Below are 20,434 nucleotides of genomic sequence, written 5' to 3'. Positions count from 1 at the left end.
GTTTGGGTGAAGTCGCGTGCCACTAAACGAGCCTTGTACCGATCGACGAGGCCATCTGGCTTATACTTCACCGTGAATATCCATCTACATGTGACGATATTCGTATCTCGCGGACGAGGAACAAGAATCCACGTGCGACGCTCGGTGAGTGCGGCATACTCCTGGTCCATAGCTGCCTTCCAGTGGGGAATGCGCAGGGCCTCCACATGGGACCGTGGTATCGACTCGGAGGTGAGGGATAGGGAAAAGGCACGATAGGTGGGGTGAAGACGGTCATAATGGACATAGTGAGAAATAGGATGAAGGGTACAAGAGCGAGTACCTTTCCGTAAGGCGACGGGTAAATGGAGGTCATCCGTGGCCGATGCAAGTGGTGTGGAACCTGCAGACAGTGGCGAGGACCCGCCTGGTGGCTCGACGGAGTCCGGCTCTGGGGCAAGTACCGACTGAGCTGGAGGTCCCAAGCGAGGAGGTGTAGTAGATGAGGAGGAGGGTGTCTCACGTGGGAGCTCCAAGAGATGTGGAGGAGTAGGCTCAAGTGGAGGAGGAGCGGTAGACTGTGGCGTCATAGTAGAAAATATAGGTGGAGTAGTGGTCGGAGGGGAAGGGGTGGTGAAGTAGCGAGTGGATTCAAAAAAGGTGACGTCGGCCGAGACGAGATATCGGCGCTGATCAGGAAGGTATACACGATAACCTTTCTGAGTGCGTGAGTAGCCAACGAAGACTCCTTTAATGGATCAAGGAGCCAATTTGGACAAGTTGGGTGTATGGTCATGGACAAACGCCACACACCCAAACGTCCGAGGAGGCAGTATAAATAGCTCGCGATCGGGGTGAAGACGACGAAGAGGAACATCACCACCGAGAGGGGAGGAGGGTAAGCGGTTAAGAAGCTAAGCGGAGGTAAGGAGGGCATCCGACCAGAGGTAGTGTGGAACGCCCATCTCAATGAGGAGAGTACGGGTCATATCCAAAAGGTGACGGTGTTTCTGCTCGGCGACACCGTCCTGCTGAGATGTGTAGGGGCACGTGGTCTGGTGGATGATGCCAAGCGAGGAGCAAGTATCTTGGAGAGCGGACTGAACAAACTCCAAGGCATTGTCCGTGCGAAGAATTTTAGGGGTGGAAGAATATTGAGTGGATATCTCTTGGAGGAACTGACGAACCGAGGAGAGAACGTCAGTGCGATCATGGAGTAGGTAAACCCACGAGAGACGAGAGAAGTCATCGACAAATAAGATGTAATAGCGGAAGTTAGAAATAGAAGAGACATGAGATGGTCCCCAAACATCACAATGTACGAGATCAAAAGCCTTCTTACTAGGGATAGAATCCAGACGAGAGTAAGTGGAACGGAAATGCTTGCCTAACTGACAAGACTCACACTCAAAAGGAGATAGACTAATCCAGGGAAGGGCCTGTCGAAGTTTGGTAATACCAGGATGGCCCAAACGACGATGCCATTGGAGAGAAGAGTCTGACTATGAAAGGAGACAACGAAAGCCAGGAGAAGCAATATTGAGAACGAGCTCGTAGATGCCCCGGCCGGTCTCACGTCCCAAACCAATCCTCTTGCCTGTCCGCAGGTCCTGAAAGGTATAGTGATAAGGAAAGAAGGACACCGAGCAGAAGAGAGATTTAGTGATAGCACTGATGGAGAGGAGATTAACAGGAAAATTAGGGACATAAAGGACATCGGATAAGGGAAGTGAGGGAGTCGGGAGAGAAAGTCCTTTGCCCTGAACGGGACAAGCACGACCGTCCGCAATGGTGACAGTCTCAGGGTGGGGGAGGCTAGATATACGGGAGAGGAGAGAGGAGGTACCTGACATGTGTGCAGAGGCTCCCGAGTCAATGATCCAGGAACCCGGAGAGGAGGCAAGAAGAGCCGTACCTGAGGTCGAAGTCGACGCAATATGTGAAGTATGAGATCCCGCGGAACTGGACGAAACCGTCGGAGCCCGAGGGGCAGTGAGGCGGGCATATTCCTCCCTGGATATAGTGAGGACGCCTGAAGCCGAGGAGGAGGCCGTCGTGGCGGGGTTGGCGACCCGGCGGGGTCTACCAAACTTCTTCCAGCACTTTTCGGAAGGATGACCATACTTCTGGCAATGCGTGCATGGGGTACCGATCATGCCCTTGTCCCGACTAGGTCCACCGCCATCCGATTCGCGACTGTAAGGTCGAGTCTCGGAGGAAAGGGCAGTGGATTCCATTGATAACGGAGCGAGAACGGGAAGTGCGGACACCGGGGGGGGTGACCCGTAAAGCCGTGGAGAAGGCCTCACCCAAGGTAGGCAGAGTGGCGGAGCTCAGAATGTGACCTCGAATCTGTGCGCCAAGAGTGGGATCAATGCCTGCCAAGAATAAACCAACCGCAATCTCCTCAAGATAGCGTCGCTGAATAGTGAGATTGGCCGTATACGGCTGATAGATCTCGAGTTGGTTGAGGAGAGATCATAGGGTGGCATAAAATTCCTGGAGTGGCCGGGTGCCCTGGTGCGCGCGGAACATCCCTTCCACTATCTCCACCGTCCGACCGATATGGGAGCGATACCCGTACATGCGGGCCCATTTGATGGAGGACCATCTCGAGGACGACGCCACGATGGCGAAGAACCATCTCGAGGATGACGCGACGGGATGTCGTCAGCCACGCCGAGCAGCTCGCGCCGACGCTCGCCACCCGAGGTTTAAGTACCCCGCGTAAGAACTTTTATCTTTTTACTTATGCTCATTTTCATGTGTGTTTGTATTTTTGGATTCGTGGACTGGGCCAATGTTGTTGGGCCCCGTCCTCGTCATTTTTACTTTTTATGTTTGTATTTTGAATTTGTAAGGGAGGCCGAACCACGTCTCGCGACGGTTCGTCCTCTCCCACGTTCACTTGGCACCCATCCTCACTATATAAGGGGATGGCATGCCCAAGGAACACCTTGGAGTCATTGTTGAAAAGTTTATTCACAATTGCCTCCCCGTATCGTAGAGAGTAGTGTAGGGGGTTTGGCTAGCCCCACCCCACGTCGAGATCACTCCGTGGGTAGAGCCCACGTCTCTCCCGTCGAGATCACTCCGAGGGAGACGTGTTAAAGCGCGCCGTCGAGATCACTCCGGTGCGAGGAAAGAGTTTCAAGAAGTCGCCGCCATCAAGAATCGAAAGAGGCCTTCGTCGAGATTACTCCGGGGGTCTTGGGAGATTCAAGAAGCGTCGCCGACACGTCATCAACCTGGGAAATCTGCTCCGCCGAGGGAGCACACCCCAGATCCATCAAGAACTCCTCTTTCTTGGAGGGTTCTTGGTTGTTACAGTTCAAGAAAGCCATTTCTTGCCAAGCGCGCGCCTTGTGCGCCCTCTGCTCCGACTTTTGTTGCACACCACCCGTGGACTCAGCTCTCTGCTGGTAGTTACGACCGCACCGTCCGCACCCGGTTTTGTCCTCGCCAACGACACTCGTCCGCACGACCCGACACTAAGCATCCGCTCGACGACTTGAACGCCTTGGACTAAGCGATACAAAGGTCAGTCTCGTCTCCCCTCTATAAACTCCAGTATTATTATCTTCGACAGTCTCGTCTTCCCCTATCGCGTCCGCTACCGTGATATTCTCGAACATCATCGGATAGGACTAGCCACCTTGTCGAGCATAGGGATTCTTGTGGTAGACGGACTGTCATCCGACTTGGACGCCGAACGCTCCAGGGCTGTTAGATGCCCCTCACCTAGTAGACGTCTAGTAGGTCCAGCGGGTCATTGGGATTTTGATCTTAGGATCACTCATCTCTCATTGATCGGTACGGCCGACGTCGTTATCCGTCAAGTCCTTATCTGCTCATTCATATTTTCTCATCATTCGGCTTACATCCCATACATTCGCATCATAACCCTGTGACGTGAAACGCGCCGATCGATCCCGGCCGTCGTCGTTTCACATCACCATTCATCCCAAATGGCCTTCGACGGAGAGATGAGCTGCATCAGCTCTGCGATGACCGGAATCGCCATCTTTAGGAGCCAGGCAGTGACCGCCTGATCTTGAGTTACCCAGGTGGGAAATCTGGGGTCGTCAAGAGAGGGCGGTTCGTCGGTGAGGAAAGAGAGACGTCCATGAATTTCCAGGAACCGACGAAATCCCGCGGACCACGTCACGTAATTAGTGCCGTCCAGTAGTGCCGTTGGACCTTGAATTCCGGTAATGAAGCTGTGTGAAGGAATATAAGGGTCCGGAGGCATACCCGGGTACTGAGTCAGAGGCGGAAGCGACGACAAGGCCGAGGAACCGTCCCGACGCTCCATGAATCCCCGAATAGAATATAGAATAGGCGACGCCGGAAAGCGTCAATAGGCGGCTGGAATCCGCAGAGAGGCGCCAATCGGATGGAGATAGCAATCGGATGGCAGAGATCTGGATCGGTAGACAGTGATCCCGAGCGGCAGCGATCACGATCGGCAGTGATCCCGATCGGCGGAGGGCAGCAATCGACGATCGGCGGCGGAGGGCAGCGATCCCGATCGGCGGGAGGCTGCTGGTGGCGCCGATCGACAGCAATCCGATCGGAGGCTACTGTAGCCGATCGGCGGCAGCTGCTGCTGTAGGGGATCGGCGGCGGCGGCTGTTGCTGTAGAACTCCACTATAGAGCTCACTCTCTCTCTACAACTCTCAGGATGTCTTCTTGCGGTCTGCCAGAGAGAAGAAGCCCAACTGCTGGAGAAGACTCGTAAAGTATATCGAGCTGCGGTCTGGTTCTGCAGTTGCCCGCTGGTGTGCTGTCTCCCCGTTGCTTTACTCTACCCTTCTTTCCAGAGAAGCGCTGCTTCTTTAATGGCGAAGGACATGGCCGACGAGCGACGCGGTTGGCGGAGTTTCGCCGACGACTTCTTCTCGGAGAAGAACAGTAACGGGGGACTTAGCTTTCCGGCGGAGTTCCCGTTCTCGTGGGAGTATGGTTCTCCGTTGGAATCGGAGGCCAGCGACGAGGAAGACTGCATGGCCGGGTTAACTCGCCGGAGGATAGGGCGTCGCCGGAGAACAAGGTGCCTCTCGCAAGCAACGGCGGCGGCTACCTTGGCTCTGATACCATGTGGAACATTTGGGAAGAGATTATAATAATGTACAAGTGATAAGAGAGGGGTTGCCTCCCTTATACAGAGGAGAGGAAACCCTAGAGAGAGAGAGAGAAAGAGAGAGTGAATTACAAGAGTACCCCTCCGGGGGGGTATATTCACTCACAATACACTAACAAAAGATAATGATGTTTTTGTTGAGTTTCATCCTTCTTATTGTCTTATGAAGGATGAGAAACCAGATGCATACTGCTCAAGGGAAAATTTAGTAATGGGGTATATTGTTTGAAGCCTCAGGCATTCCAACCAGCAGCACTGGTTGGATAAAGAACGACTTCAAACACTTGGCACTTGCGTCTAGGACATCCTCAGCTAAAAGTCATGAAATTCGTGATTAAAAATTTTGGGCTTCCTATTTCACAAAATTCATAACATTATGTTTGTGATTCATGTAGAAGTGAAAAAGCTCATCGACTGCCATTCAATACTTCATAGAATCCTTCTAATCAAACTCTTGGAATTGTACACTCCAACTTATGGGGACCTGCACCCATAATATCAAATTTGGGTTTTTCATAATATGTTGTGTTTATTGACGATTACAGTAAATATTCATGGCTGTATCTTTTAAAAATAAAAAATGAAGTTCTTGAAAAGTTTATTGATTTTCAATGAAGAGTAGAAAATCAATTTTCAACAAAAATTAAATGTTTTCAGCCAGATTGGGAGGAGAATTTCAGTCCTCAACTCATTTCTGAAAACAAAAGGGATTGTTCATTGGGTATCTTGTCCACATACCCTAGAACAAAATGGAACTGCAGAAAGAAAGCGCATGCATATTGTAGAAACAGCACTAACCATGCTTCATCATGCATCAATGCTAATTATTTTTTGGGATGAAGCAATGGCCACTTATGTATATCTGATTAATAGACTTCCAGCACCTTTTTTATATAATAAATCACCTTTTAAAAAATTACATGACCGCATACCAGATTACATGTTTTTAAAAATATTTGATTGTCAGTGTTATCCATTCTTACGGCCATATGCGAGTCACAAATTAGATGACAGATCAGAGAAGCATGTGATGCTTGGATACAGTGCAGTGCATCTTGGATACATGTGTTTGTCGCTCAAAACAGGTGAAATTTATATTTCCCGCCATGTTATTTTTGATGAAGACATTTTTTCTTACGCTACTGAAAACAAGAATACAGATTCAAGAATAGTTGAAAATTTTCAGTCTATTGTGTCAAACGTTCAAATTATTGAACCGATGACTCATATATCATCATCAACTTCCAATAAAGGATCTGATAATGATAATGTTAGTTCGATTGAATCATTGTCAGACAAAGACAATGATAAAAATCATGATATGAATGAACTTACTCCTGGGTTAGATAATTTTGAAATCTCAAGTACATTGGATCATACACCAGAACCATGGGCGCAATTGAAGGTTAGATTTCTTAAAGATGTGTATCAACAAAGTGATTCTCTCCTAAATCAAAAACACTTGAATTTTACATCAATTAGACATCCAGTTCCCACTTGTCTGTCGGTATGTTTGAATATTACCGAACCAACTTCGTTTAGTGCAGCATCCAAGGATAAAAATTGGATCCAAGCTATGAGAGCAGAATATGATGCTCTCATACATAACAAAACTTGGGAATTAGTGCCAAGATAAAACAACTTACACGTGATAGGATGTAGATGGATTTACAAATTAAAATATAAACCTGATGGAACTGTTGATAGATACAAGGCTCGTTTGGTGGCTAAAGGATTCAATCGCAGGAAGGTTTTGATTTTATAGAAACTTTTAGTCCTTTAATTAAACACACTACAATTAGATTACTTTTGTCATTAATTATATGCAACAATTCGAAGATACACCAATTTGATGTATCAAATGTCTTTTTGCATGGATATTTATAAGAAACAGTGTTCATGGAACAACCTCAAGGATTTAAAAACTCTTCTTGTCCTGATTTTTTTTGTTTGCTTAAAAAATTCATTTATGGCCTGAAACAATCTCCACGCGCATGGTTTCATAAGTTGTCGTATGAACTTTTAACACTTGGATTTACAGGTTCAAAAATAGATTCATCATTATTTTTTGAAACCACTGACAATCCTATTTTTATATTGGTATATGTGGGTGATATACTTATAATGTCACCTGAAATTTTGGAAAGCAAGCATATAGTGAAAACTTAATAATCAATTGGCCATTCAAGATTTAGGACCTGCAAAATATTTTCTTGGAGTTGAAATATTATCTCATCAACAAGGTTTTATTTTGTCACAATCAAGATATCTTCTATCTATTCTAAAAAAATAAAAAATGGAACACTCTAAACCAGTGTCAACTCTTGTTGCCTAATCTTCCAGTAAAAAGTTGAATCTTGTTGATATGAGTAATAATGAAAAGTTGGATGATCAAAGTGATACAAGTTATTGACAAATCATCAGAGCACTTCAATATCTTACTTTAACTAGACCTGATATAGCTTATGCAGTAAATAGAGCATGCCAGAAGATGCGTTGCTCCACATCTGACGATTGGAATGCTCTAAAACACATTCTATGCTATCTTAAAGGGAGTATTGATGGCGCGTCACCACCGGACGTCATCGAGCCAGCAGCAGAGGAGCAGCAGGACTTCCCCGACCCAACACCCGAGGAGCCGGCACTACCCAGCTCGCCACCGAGACGAGTCCAGCCACCACGGCGAGCCGCCGCAGCAACACGGGATTCCGCATTCCGTTACTCGGCATGACGCGGACGCCGACCACCGGAGCACACCGACACCTTCGGTTAATTTATCTTATAGTTTTCCCTTTATTCGTATTGTCGTGTAGCGGGGGAAGGGCCCATGGGAGGAACCCTTTCCCCCCTTTTTCTTATGTTGGGCATGACAAGCCCGTTTCCTATTTTCTTGCTTATTTTCTCTCCCTTTTATTTTGTGTTATTGGACTTAAGGAAGGGCCATCTTCACCCATATATAAGGGGAAACGGTGGGCTCTTCCCTTACCTTTGACCTAAATTTTGAAGATTGGTATTTTGAGAAGAAGGTCAGGTCGTGGAGAAGAATAGAAGAAAGAAGAAGAAGAGGAAGAGGAAGAAGAAGAGGGGAGGAAGAGGAGAAGGGGAGAGGAAGGAGGAAGGGCAGCCGCCACGCGCCGCCGCACGCCGCCGCCGCCGCTGCGCGCCGCTGGCGCCGCGCCGCTGGCCGCCGCCGCTGGCGCCGCGCGCGCGCTGCGCCGCGCACGCTGCCCGCGCTGCCGCCAGCACCGCCGCGCCGCAGCCGCACGCGCGCCGCTGCCGCGCGCCACCGCCGCGCTGCGCGCCACCGCCGCGCCCGTCGCGCCGCTGCCAGCTCGCCCGCGCTCGCGCTACGCCGCGCGCTGCCGCCAAGCGCCGCGCGCTTGTCGCCAGCTGGCCGCGCGCCATCGCGCCGCCAAGCGCCGCCGCGCCACACGCCGCCGCGCCAAGGCGCCATCGCGCAAGGCTGCGCGCCAAGGCCAGCGCCACAAGCGCCGCCATCAGCGCCGCGCCAGCGCTGCCGCTGCGCTGCCAAGGCCGCGCTGCTGCGCTGCGCCAAGGCGCCGCTGCGGCGCCTGCCGCCGCGCTGACCGCGCGCCCGCCGCCGCGCCGACCGCGCGCCCACCACCGTCGACCACATCTCCCCGCATCGCTCCGCGCTGACTGCGCACGACCGCCCCTCCGCACCAGTCAACCTCCGGCGCACCCGACAACTCCCTCCTCCGGAACCAGTTGGTGCGAGAATCCCGTCGCCAGCGAAAGGTACTCTGCTTTCCCTAGCCTCTTTACGTCATTTATTTCTGTCAGTATTCTTTCGTATTGCCTCCACCGCGCTTGGGTTAGATAGGTGAGTGGGACAGATTGAGAGAACGACGAAACAAAGACGAGCGTCTTACCTGTCCGGTACGAGTCGGGACGCCCCGACGCGTGTGAGCATTCCAGTGGGAGTTGCCCCATTCGACGGCGTGCGCGCCCTCGACCCACCTCGGACGACTTGGAGGGCTGGACCGACCCAGCTTGGCGACCCCGTCCCCGCTCCGGGTTGGCTCTCGTAGCTTGTCGGCGCATTGCACGTACCGTTGTAGAATCATCGTCCTCGTCATCGTCATACATATATTTCTGTTCTCCGCATATCCATCGGTTGACGTCGTGGACGTAATCCGATCAGTTAGCGATACGACACCGAGTTCCTTCCTTCGGTGACGGTCGGACGCCGTTGAGACGACGTCCGGCATCAAATTGGTATCAGAGCCAGGCTGTGGTCGCCCACAGCACGTCTCCGACGTCGCATCGCATCGCATCGCATCGCATCTAGTGCATCGCATCCATCGATTTTACGTGCATCCATATCGGTACCCAGGGAATGGCCGTAGAGACGCGATCCGCACGGATGGCGCAACGCGGAGGTTCTACCTCCCCGCGACGAGTCGAACCGTCGCGAGACGAGAGAGGCAACGAGATTGACCTCTCGGGACCTCAACCGGCCTCACCGGTTGCGGAACCTACCTTACCCCATATCGAGGACACGCCGGTCCCACCCGACGTCACGGGTGCTCCAGGCACATCGAAATCACCGGCATCGCCCGGTGGTTCACGCCGATCCCAGCACTCCCCACGCGGCACACCGCGCGTCCTCGACGACTCCCGGTCGAGTGACTACGAAGACCGGGATACTACGAGGCGACGACCACGCGGGAAGTCTCCCGTCGTCGAGTACTCCCCTAGAGCGACCCCTGCACGGGGTAGAGGACGAGGACGACGAAGCGCCACTCGCCAGTACCCGCCAAGAGAAGAACCTCCGGAAGACCAAGGAGCTCAACGTCGCGCATCGGCAGCCAGGACGGAGCGCTTGGAGCGGATGCTCGCCGACACCCGAGTGTCCGAGCACGGAGTTGAGGCGGGACCGGTTGCACGAGGCCCCCCTCGCCCCCCTTACGGGGCTGGTAGACCCGAATACCGTGGTCACCCGACCGGACCTTGCTGATGATTACGAGGCCCTGATCGCCGTTTTACGGCGCACCACCACCGGTACGCCTAGCCAGGGAGCCCATACGCGACCCACAGGATGTCCGCGCTTGGGACATGCATCGCCCGCGGGATGACTACACACGTGGCCACGACGGGGTCCCTTATGCTCGACCTGATCTCCCTATACGTCAGTGAAGCGCGACCGAGCCGTGAGTATCCGCCCGTCGGTTCGACCCGTTCCTCCCGTGGTCCGCGGTTCGACGAGCCACCGCACGACGCGAGACTACCACGCCGCCACCCCGCCATATTACGGGGTTGACGGTGCATGCCCACCACCACATCACCCGGTGCCTTGGGACCGAGCACCGCGGATGGTCGTCTCTACCACGGGACGCGGACCGCGATCCATTCCCGCCCGTCGCCCCATGGACCCGCGACGAAACTACCCGTGCCCGAGCGGCACTATGATGACGCACGGCGTCGGCGTGAGGAGCATCGTGCACGCATCCAGGAGCGCGCGCCGGCGCACCGCTCACGAGGGCTCGAGGAAGCCCAAGGAGTTAATTGACTGGGAATCAAAAATGAACTAGTATTTCAGGTGGTACAGGATGGATGGCGACCTTTGCGTCGAGTGCGCGAACACGGCAGCGGACAAGCCAAGATCTTCTGGGAGAATGAGCAATTCTCGGCGAAGAGGACAGCCCATTATGTCATGGGCAGAAATGGCGCGGAAGCTAAGGAACAAGTACGTTCCTCGTCAGTACCAGATGACACTCTTCCTCTCGTGGCTCGACCTTAAGCAAGGTCGACTCCCGGTGTCGGAGTACATCGAGGCTTTCGAGGAATGCCGGATGCGTTGCCGTTTCGTGGAGGACCCCCGCGTCATCATCGGCCTCTTTGCCCACGGCCTTCGGCCCGCCTTGCGCAGCAAGGTCCTTGACTGCCAACCGGCAGAGGTCGATGAGGCATACCACCTAGTGGAGCACATGGATCCACCTGTCGAAGACACCCCGGCGCCCAACGCGCACACCACGCCGCGAGTTCCTACGGTTCGGCTTGCACCCGCTCGTTCCACCCTACCCGCGACCACTCGGGTCGCACCGGTCACCGGGGGCCAAGGAACGACCCCAACCACCTCAGTGGGGTCTACCCCGCAAGCCCGGGCCTCGACCGGCGATGCCCCGGCCCGTAGCGCTGCACCAAGTCAAGCACACATCACGCTACAAATGCCAAGGGCGAGGCACCGGGCGCACCAATGCCCATCTACACTTTTGATTGATGTCGGGAAACCGAACAGGATTATTGCGATGGAGCCGCGTACCCGGAGGACCACTATCACGGAGCGAGAATGCGCCTGAGTACGAGGAGCCCGATGGACAGATAGGGTTCATCCAGATCATCGAGGCGCGAGGAGCCCCACCCGTGACAGGCCGTCGTCCGTCCGCCGTTAGCCAACATCGCTGTCGACACCCCGCAGCAGTAGAGATAGGATATCACCGCGGGTTGACAACTCCGCTAGACTGCCACGCCGCTCAACAGCCGACACCGTTCGATGATGCGGCCATCCGTACGTCGATCTTCTACACGTACATCAAGATCAACGGCAAGGCATGTAAGGTGATCGTGGATAGCGGTATTTGCATCAACGCGATCTCAGATACTATGGTCAGCGCTTAGGTTGACTTCGATAGAGCACCCCACGCCGTCACGGCGTCTCATGGATCGACGCTTCATCACTATCTGTGAAGCGTCAGTGCCGCGTCCCCCTGAAGGTGAACACATACGCCGAGGACGTACTCTGTGATGTACTACCCATGAAGGTGGGTAGCATCATCCTCGGTCGGCCGTGGTTATATGATCACGACGTCACCTTAGCAGGGCGCGTGAACACCTGCTCCTTTACGCACCAGGGGCGACGAGTTACGTGGCACCCGTACACCACGAAGCCGGCCAGCAAGCCGGCCGCGACCCGACCCGTAGGGTTAGTGATAGTCCGAGGACCCTTATTCACTCGCGACCTTGGCCGCGAGGGTGACGATACACCTATGTGTCTGGCCGTCACCCTTGACGTCCCTGCTGACAGTGCAGTGACCCCTCGCACCCCAGAGGTTGAGGCTCTCATCGGAGTTCGGAGATATCTTCCCGAAGAGCTACTGCCGGATTACCCCGATGAGGAACATACAGCATGCCATCGACTTGGTGCCCGCGCCGCTTCCGAACCTACCGCATTACCGCATGGAGCCGCGGCACGAGGAGTTGCTACGGCAAGTGAGGAGCTTTTGGGGAAGGGCCTCATCCAGAGAGCATGAGCCCTGCGCGTACCCGCTCTCCTAGCGCCGAAGAAGGATGGCACGTGGCGCATGTGTTGCGATAGCCGTGCCATCAACAAGATAACGGTCAAGTACCGTTTTCCCATTCGCGTGTGCAGGATCTATTCGACATGATGGCGGGATCCACTATCTTCTCCAAGATAGACTTGAGGAGTGGGTACCATCAAATGCGGATCCGTCCGCGGCGAATGGAAGACCGCCTTTAAGATAAAGGGCGGTTTATATGAGTGGAGGGTTATGCCTTTCGGCCTCTCCAATGCGCCCAGTACCTTCCAACGTCTCATGAGCGGTACTGCGGCGCCTTCATAAGGAAGTTCGTGGTCGTCTGCCCGGCGACATCGCCTATAGCAGATCCAGAGAGGCGAGCATGCAGACCACCTTCTGCAGGTCTGCACCATCCTCTGGCAGAGCAACTCGCCCACCCCAAGAAGTGTAGCTTCCTGGCGTCGAGGTTGCCTTCTTAGGGTTCATCGTGTCCGCCCGGGCGTAGCCGCCCGACCGGAGAAGGTCCGGGCCATCACGTCGTGGCGACCCGGCAAACATGCACGGCGTTAGGAGTTTCATAGGACTGGCGACTTTCTATAGGCGATTCATCATACGGAACTTCAGTTCCGTTCCCCATCACCGACTGCCTCAAGGAGAGTCGTTACGCCTGACACCGGCAGCGAGAGAGCTTTCCAGCAGATAAAGCTCATGATGACACAGCGCGCGGTACTACGGCTTCCGACTTTGGGAAAGTGTTCGAGGTTACATGCGATGCCTCAGGTATCGGCATCGGGCGTCCTCGGCCAGGAGGGCCACCCGTGGAGTTCTTCAGCGAAGCTGAAGCGATGCCAGGCCGATACTCCACGTCGACAAGGAGTTCTCTGCGGTCATCCAAGCCTTACGGCATTGGAGACACTACCTCCTATCATCGGAGTTCGTGCTCTTCTCGGATCACGAGGCGCTCAAGTACCTGCACTCGCAGAAACTGAGCGATCGGCACGCCAGGTGGGTCGAGTACCTACAGGACTACACCTTCGTCATCAAGCACAAGAAGGGCAAGGACAACGTCGTGGCAGCCGGCCCTCAGCCGGAGAACTCACGTGCTCAGCGTCATGAAGGTGACAGTTTTGGGGTTCGAGACCATTCGAGATGGGTGCGATAACTGCCTGATTTCGCCCCATCAACGGAAGTCCGGCGAGGACCATCCCACGATTACAAGGACTATGTCCTTACTGGCGGATACCTGTTCTTTAAGAACAGATTGTGCGTACCTCGCACATCACTCGTGACTTCCTCACTTGGGAATGTCACGCGGAGGCCTTAGCGGTCATTTTGGCGCGACAAGGCGATCGCCGCCATGGAAAGCCAATTCTACTGGCCTTCCCTAAAGCGCGATGTTGGCAACATAGTTGCCCAGTGCGTGTATGTGCCTTGGCCAAGCAGGTCAAGAAGAGCGCGGACTTTATACCCCATTGCCGGCGCCGAGGCGTCCTGGGCGGCGTGAGCATGGACTTCGTCTTGGGACTGCCCGCACCGCGGCACCACGACTCCGTCATGGTAGTCGTGGATAGGTTTTCGAAGATGGCCCGCCGTGCCTCTGCGCGAAGACGTCGGCGCCGTGAAGGTCGCCCAGATCTTCTTCCGAGAGATCGTGCGCCTCCATGGCCTGCCATCCTCGATCGTGTCCGATCGTGGCGTGCGCTTCACGAGTTACTTCGGAGGACCCTGTGGAGCCTCTTGGGCACGGCTCAAGTTCTCGGCGCCTACCATCCGCAGACCGGCGGTCAGGCGGAGGTGGTCAATCGTAGCTTGGGCAACCTACTCGTTCCCTCGTGAGGTGAACACCTCGCGTCTTGGGATCTTGTCATACCACGCGCTGAGTTCGCATACAACTCCTCGGTGAACAGAACCACCGGGTTGAGCCCTTTGAGATCGCCTCTGGCCAGGCACCCGTCGACCCTAGACCTAGCTCCCATAGATCCTCATGTTAGGGTTTCCGAGGACGCACTTGCATTTGCCCAGCATGTCTCTGCATTACATCATCGCATTCATGATAGGATCACGCAGCAAAATGCATTGTACAAAGCAAGCGCCGACTTGCATCGCCGACCGAGCATTTGGCGTGGGAGACCTAGTGATGGTCAGACTTAGGCCGAGAGATACTCTCCGGGGCGGCAACGAAGCTGCATGCTCGCAGCGCCGGCCCGTTCGGATCCTCCGTGAGTGGGCGACAACGCGTCGTCGTCGAAATTCCTCCTCGTGGGAATAGGCTCTACATTCAATGTGGCGGACCTAGCTCAGTACCGGGCCCCTTCTTCCTCCCCACCCCAACCTCTCTAGACCCCTTCAACATGAGTGAGTTTGCCGACACCACTCCCCAATTGTTTCACCCGATAGGCACGAGGCAATCGATTGTGTACTGCAGGAGGTAATTGACCATGCAGGTGGGGAAGCATCGAGAGATTCCTAGTGCGTTGGGCGGGCCACACCTGCGCGGGCGACACGTGGGTTACAGAACAGGAGCTCCGGCGCCTCCGTCCCGACCTCCTTCCACCGTCGCCGATCCTCCACCTGACTCGCGGGTCGAGTCCTTCCCACCGGGAGGGTTGATGGCGCGTCACCACCGGGCGTCATCGAGCCAGCAGCAGAGGAGCAGCAGGACTTCCCGACCCAACACCGAGGAGCCGGCACTACCCAGCTCGCCACCGAGGCGAGTCCAGCCACCACGGCGAGCCGCGCGGCAACACGGGATTCCGCATTCCGTTACTCGGCATGACGCGGGACGCCACCACCGAGCACACCGACACCTTCGGCTAATTTATCTTATAGTTTTCCCTTTATTCGTATTGTCGTGTAGCGGGGAAGGGCCCATGGAGGAACCCTTTCCCCCTTTTTCTTATGTTGGGCATGACAAGCCCGTTTCCTATTTTCTTGCTTATTTTCTCTCCCTTTTATTTTGTGTTATTGGACTTAAGGAAGGGCCATCTTCACCCATATATAAGGGAAAGGTGGGCTCTTCCCTTACCTTTGACCTAAATTTTGAAGATTGGTATTTTGAGAAGAAGGTCAGGTCGTGGAGAAGAATAGAAGAAAGAAGAAGAGGAAGAGGAAGAAGAAGAAGAGGGAGGAAGAGGAGAAGGGGGAGAGGAAGGAGGAAGGGCAGCCGCCGCCACCGCCCGCACCGGCCCGCCACCGCTGCCGCGCTGCGCCGCCGCCGCCAGCAGCGCCGCATGCCTGCGCGCACCGCGCCGCCACGCCGCTGCTGCCGCCGCCCGCGCCAGCGCTCCGCCGCGCCATTGCCGCCGCCGCGCCGTGCCGACCGCGCCGTCGCGCTGCCGTCCCGCGCCGCTGCGCGCGCTCACCGCCAGCCGCCCCGCGCGCCGCCGCGCCGGTCGCGTGCGGCCTCGCGTGCCGCCGCGCCGCCATCGCCAGCGCCGCCGCCGCGCCACCGCCGCGCGCGCTTGCGCGCGCCGCCGCGCCAGCCGCCTGGCCGCCGCCCGCCGCGCCACCGCCAGCGCTTATCGCCGCAAGCGCCGCCTGCGCGCCGCCGCCCGCCACCGCTGCGCCGCTGGCCGTCGCCGTCGCTGCCCAAGCGCCGCCGCGCCTGCCGCGCAAGCGCCGCCGCCGCGCCCGTCCGCCGCGCTGACCACGCTGCGCCGCCGACCGCGCGTCCACCGTCGACCACATCTCCCGCGCTCGCTCCGCGCTGACTGCGCCACGACCGCCTCGCGCAGTCAACCTCCGGCGCACCCGACAACTCCCTCCTCCGGAACCAGTTGGTGCGAAAATCCGTCGCCAGCGCGGCGAAGGTACTCTGCTTTCCCTAGCCTCTTTCGTCATTTATTTCCGTCAGTATTCTTTCGTATTGCCTCCACCGCTCGGGTTAGATAGGTGAGTGGGACAGATTGAAGAACGACGAAACAAAGACGGCGTCTTACCTGTCGGTGCAGTGGGGCGCCCGGCAGCGTGTGAGCATTCCAGTGGGAGTTGCCCCATTCGGCGGCGTGCGCGCCCTCGACCCACCTCGGGCGACTTGGAGGGCTGGACCGACCCAGCTTGGCGACCCGTCCCGCTCGGGTTGGCTCGTAACGCTTGTCGGCGCATTGCACGTACCGTTGTAGAATCATCGTCCTCGTCATCGTCATACATATATTTCTGTTCTCCGCATATCCATCGGTTGACGTCGTGGACGTAATCCGATCAGTTAGCGATACGACACCGAGTTCCTTCCTTCGGTGACGGTCGGACGCCGTTGAGACGACGTCCGGCATCAAGTATTCTTCATTGTTTACTGATTTACAGAAATTATAACGCAAATATCAGTGCTTTCAGTGACTCTGATTGGGCAGGTGATCGAGAGGACTGAAGATCTACTGAAGCTTATCACATTATTTTGGAAAAAATCTTGTGTCATAGAGTTAAAAAAAAACAGACAACAGTAGCTAGATCAAGTATGGAAGCCAAATATAAAGCTGTCACAAATGCTACTGCAGAAATCATGTGGATTCAATCTCTCCTAAAGGAAATTCAAATTTCCATGAATGCTGTTCCAACATTGAGTTATGATAATGTGGGAGGAACATATCTAGCGGCCAATCAAGTGTTTCATGCTAGGATGAAACACATAGTGATTGATTATTATTTCGTGAGAGAACAAGTAGCGGTGAAAGTGCTAAAAAATCAATTTGTTGAAAGTCATAACCAATTAGCTGACTCAATGACTAAGCCTCTTGCAAAGAGTTGTTTTTGTTTTCTCAGGGACGAGCTCAATGTCGTCCAGAACGCCGATGATCTTGAGGGGGGTGATAAGAGGAGTTTTACTCTTCATCGTCACGTAGGATCGGCACTCGGATCCCACATCAGCAAAGCGGGGTCCGGAAGAATGGAGTCAGCAATGTCTAGACCAATAGGGACTTTAATAAAATATTAGCTAGTAAGAAATGAACACGTACCCCATATACTCGTTAGAGAAATAGATGTAGCATTCGATATAAGTTTAAACATAGTTTAGGATTAAATATAGATAGGAATACATTTAGATAAGATACAAATAGATAGGATTGATATAGATAGGTCTCACATTTATCGCCAAGATCCAACGGCCATTATTTGTTATAACCTAGCCATTATAACTTGTTATAACGGCTACGACTATAACAAACTAACTATATTAGCTATAATATAAATACGAACTAACATTAATCTAATATCTTGCGGAATATAACACGATCTAAAACATTGTTCGTGTTCTCGTGTCTCTCTTCTTCCTCTCGCTCTCTCTCTCCAGTTCTTCTTCTTTGTCTTTCAACTGTTCAAGAACATGGATCGTCTTAATAATACTTCGTTCAGTCATCGCAGGACGAAGGCGGACGATGGTCTTGGACCGGCCGGATGGCGATCCATCATCGATCCAACAACTCGACTTTGTTCTAAATACCAACCCCGTAATACAGACAGCCACCTTTAGCCATTTCTCTCTTTCTCTCTCTCACTCCCGTTCTCTGTCTATTCTCTCTCCTCGTCGTTCTCAATCTTACTCCTTTTGCGACTGCCGTTTCTTTAAACAAGGCCTCTTTTCTTGTGGATTGCAGAACCAAGGTAAAGATATCGTCTATATTGAGAAGCGTCGTGGCTATTCATCTTTGAATATAAAAATTCAAACTAGAAAGGGAGAGGGAGATTCAAAGAAGGTACTTTCACTTCTCGAGACGGACCAGATAACAAACCGAAACACACATTATTGACCTACTAGAGGCAGAGAAAGGAGAGGATGAACGCTAAAGCAACGGAGGCCGGGGGGATTCGGGACTAGTACGGCGGCGGACTGCCGCCCGCCGGCGGGCAGTCCGTCCGCGGCGGCGGCGGCCTTTGGCGGCGGGAGTGACCGTTGGCGGCGGCGAATATGTGTACGGCGGAATGACCGTCGGCGGCAGCGAATATGTCGGCGGCGGAGGGGTGACCATTAGCGGCGGCCGAGGAGTGACCGTTGGCGGCGGCGAATATGTGTACGGAGGAGTGGCCGTTGGCGGCGGCGAATATGTCGGCGCCGGAGGGCTGACCGTTGGCGGCGGCAAATATGTGTACGGCGGAGTGACCGTTGGCGGCGGCGGGGTTACCATTGGCGGCGGCGAATATGTCAGCGGCGGAGGGGTGACCGTCGGCGGCGGCGGGGTTACCGTTGGTGGAGGAGGGGTAACCGTCGGCGGCGGCGGAGTTACGGTTGGTGGAGGAGGAGTAACAGTTGGCGGCGGCGGGGTTACCGTTGGTGGAGGAGGAGTAACCGTCGGCGGCGGCGGGGTTACCATTGGCGGCGGCGAATATGTCAGCGGCGGAGGGGTGACCGTCGGCGGCGGCGGGGTTACCGTTGGCGGAGGAGGGTAACCGTCGTCGGCGGCGGAGTTACGGTTGGTGGAGCAGCCGTAACGGTCGGCGGCGGCGCGGTTGCCGTCGGCGGCGGCGACTTTGGGGGCGGCGGAGTGACCGTTGGCGGCGGCGGGGTTACCATTGGCGGCGGCGAATATGTCAGCGGCGGAGGGGTGACCGTCGGCGGCGGCGGGGTTACCGTTGGTGGAGGAGGAGTAACCGTCGGCGGCGGCGGAGTTACGGTTGGTGGAGGAGGAGTAACAGTTGGCGGCGGCGGGGTTACCGTTGGTGGAGGAGGAGTAACCGTCGGCGGCGGCGGAGTTACGGTAGGTGGAGGAGGACTAACAGTTGGCGGCGGCGGGGTTACCGTTGGGGGAGGAGTAACGGTTGGCGGCGGCGGGATTACCGTTGGCGGAGGAGTAACGGTTGGCGGCGGCGGGATTACCGTTGGCGGAGGAGGAGTGACAGTCGGCGGCGGCGGTGATAATACTGGAGGAGGGACGAAGTGTGGCCAGAACCAAAATGTAGCCGACGCGCATGTTTCGGAGGAGAAGGTCAGCTTCCCCGCGGGGGAGAAGGTCTGCGTCTCGGCCTCGGCCGACATGAGAACGAGCTTGGCCGCCTCGAAGCTGCCGGCGCTCGGACACGGCGCGTTCCTCGGCCCGCCGTGCAACTGCGCAAAGCAGTCGTCCTTAAGCCCCCCTTCCTCCTTCACTACGTTGCTGGGAAGCCTGACCGAGAACTTCCCGTCTTTGTCCAGCTTCCCCACTCCCCTGATCTGGAACTCTCCCTTCTCGCCCTTGCAGTAGACCGCCACGATTCGCCCTGCGAGAACAAAACCAACCCAGAATCGTCAATGCCGTGACCATACTACAGTTTTAAGCCAATCTTGTTAGAGCGACATAGAGAGAGTACCGTTGAATGCCGCTGAGCGGTGAATGCTCTTGGAATCGCAGTCTAAGCACTCGCTGGCGCCCGTCACGGTGATCAGTTTATCCGCAGCCGCAACATTGTAAAACCGTGCCAGAAGTACGCTTGCAAGAAGCGTCAGAGCGAGTTTTCTCCAACGGAGTGGAGGGAGCCCCATTCTTCGAGAAGCAGGAGGGAGAACTAAGCTTCAATGGTCGTGCTGGTGCAAGAGTAATCGGCTTATATAAAGACTCGGAGGTCTCTTCGTAGACTTTTTCTTATCTCATAAGAGCTACTCCGTCGATAAAATATTGCAATCAGTGCAGGTTAGGTCGCTCCCCGAAGGTTCTCTTTGGACATCATTGAATGAACAGCTCGGCTTCTCTAACCCTTCTCAACTGCACCATTTATCCATACTTTCAGATCTTAGTTGCCATATTTGATGAGACACTCTGTAAAAGACAACAAAAAGAATAGGGAAGGGAATGAGGCATGCCCGAAGGTGAACCACCCTCTTGGACTGCTACGAAAAACACCGTCGAATTTCAAAGTAGCACTATCCAATTGCAAAATTTTCTCCCAATTGGGCACGTCTAGCATATTTTTTCGCTGTAGCAGGGTCACTGTAATTTTGGCACTCTGATCAAACTTTGTCGGCGAGTAAATGATGGAGGGCCCTCGTCATCAAATCATTAGTTAGGACAGATATCGAGGACAGCGGGGACATCTCTTTAGTGGGCCTATAAGAACCCCTGCTTG

The 20,434-nt window shown here is 54.6% G+C and overlaps 1 protein-coding gene across 1 annotated transcript; it reads right to left on the bottom strand.

The window, feature by feature from the left end:
* Positions 1-18,211: 18,211 nt before the first annotated feature.
* Positions 18,212-19,900, bottom strand: LOC144716308 (uncharacterized). Its single transcript, XM_078591430.1, has 3 exons — positions 19,682-19,900; positions 18,828-19,591; positions 18,212-18,784 (listed from the first exon to the last, which is right to left on the bottom strand). Exons 1-3 carry the CDS (start codon positions 19,851-19,853, stop codon positions 18,212-18,214), a joined length of 1,509 nt encoding a protein of 502 aa, XP_078447556.1. The 5' UTR covers positions 19,854-19,900.
* Between the last annotated feature and the right edge of the window lie 534 nt (positions 19,901-20,434).

This window comes from Wolffia australiana, chromosome 2, assembly GCF_029677425.1.
Source record: "Wolffia australiana isolate 7733 chromosome 2, ASM2967742v1".
In the NCBI taxonomy this organism is placed as follows: domain Eukaryota; kingdom Viridiplantae; phylum Streptophyta; class Magnoliopsida; order Alismatales; family Araceae; genus Wolffia; species Wolffia australiana.
The sequence above is the reverse complement of the archived record's forward strand: the minus strand, read 5'-3'. Positions and strand labels throughout refer to the sequence as shown.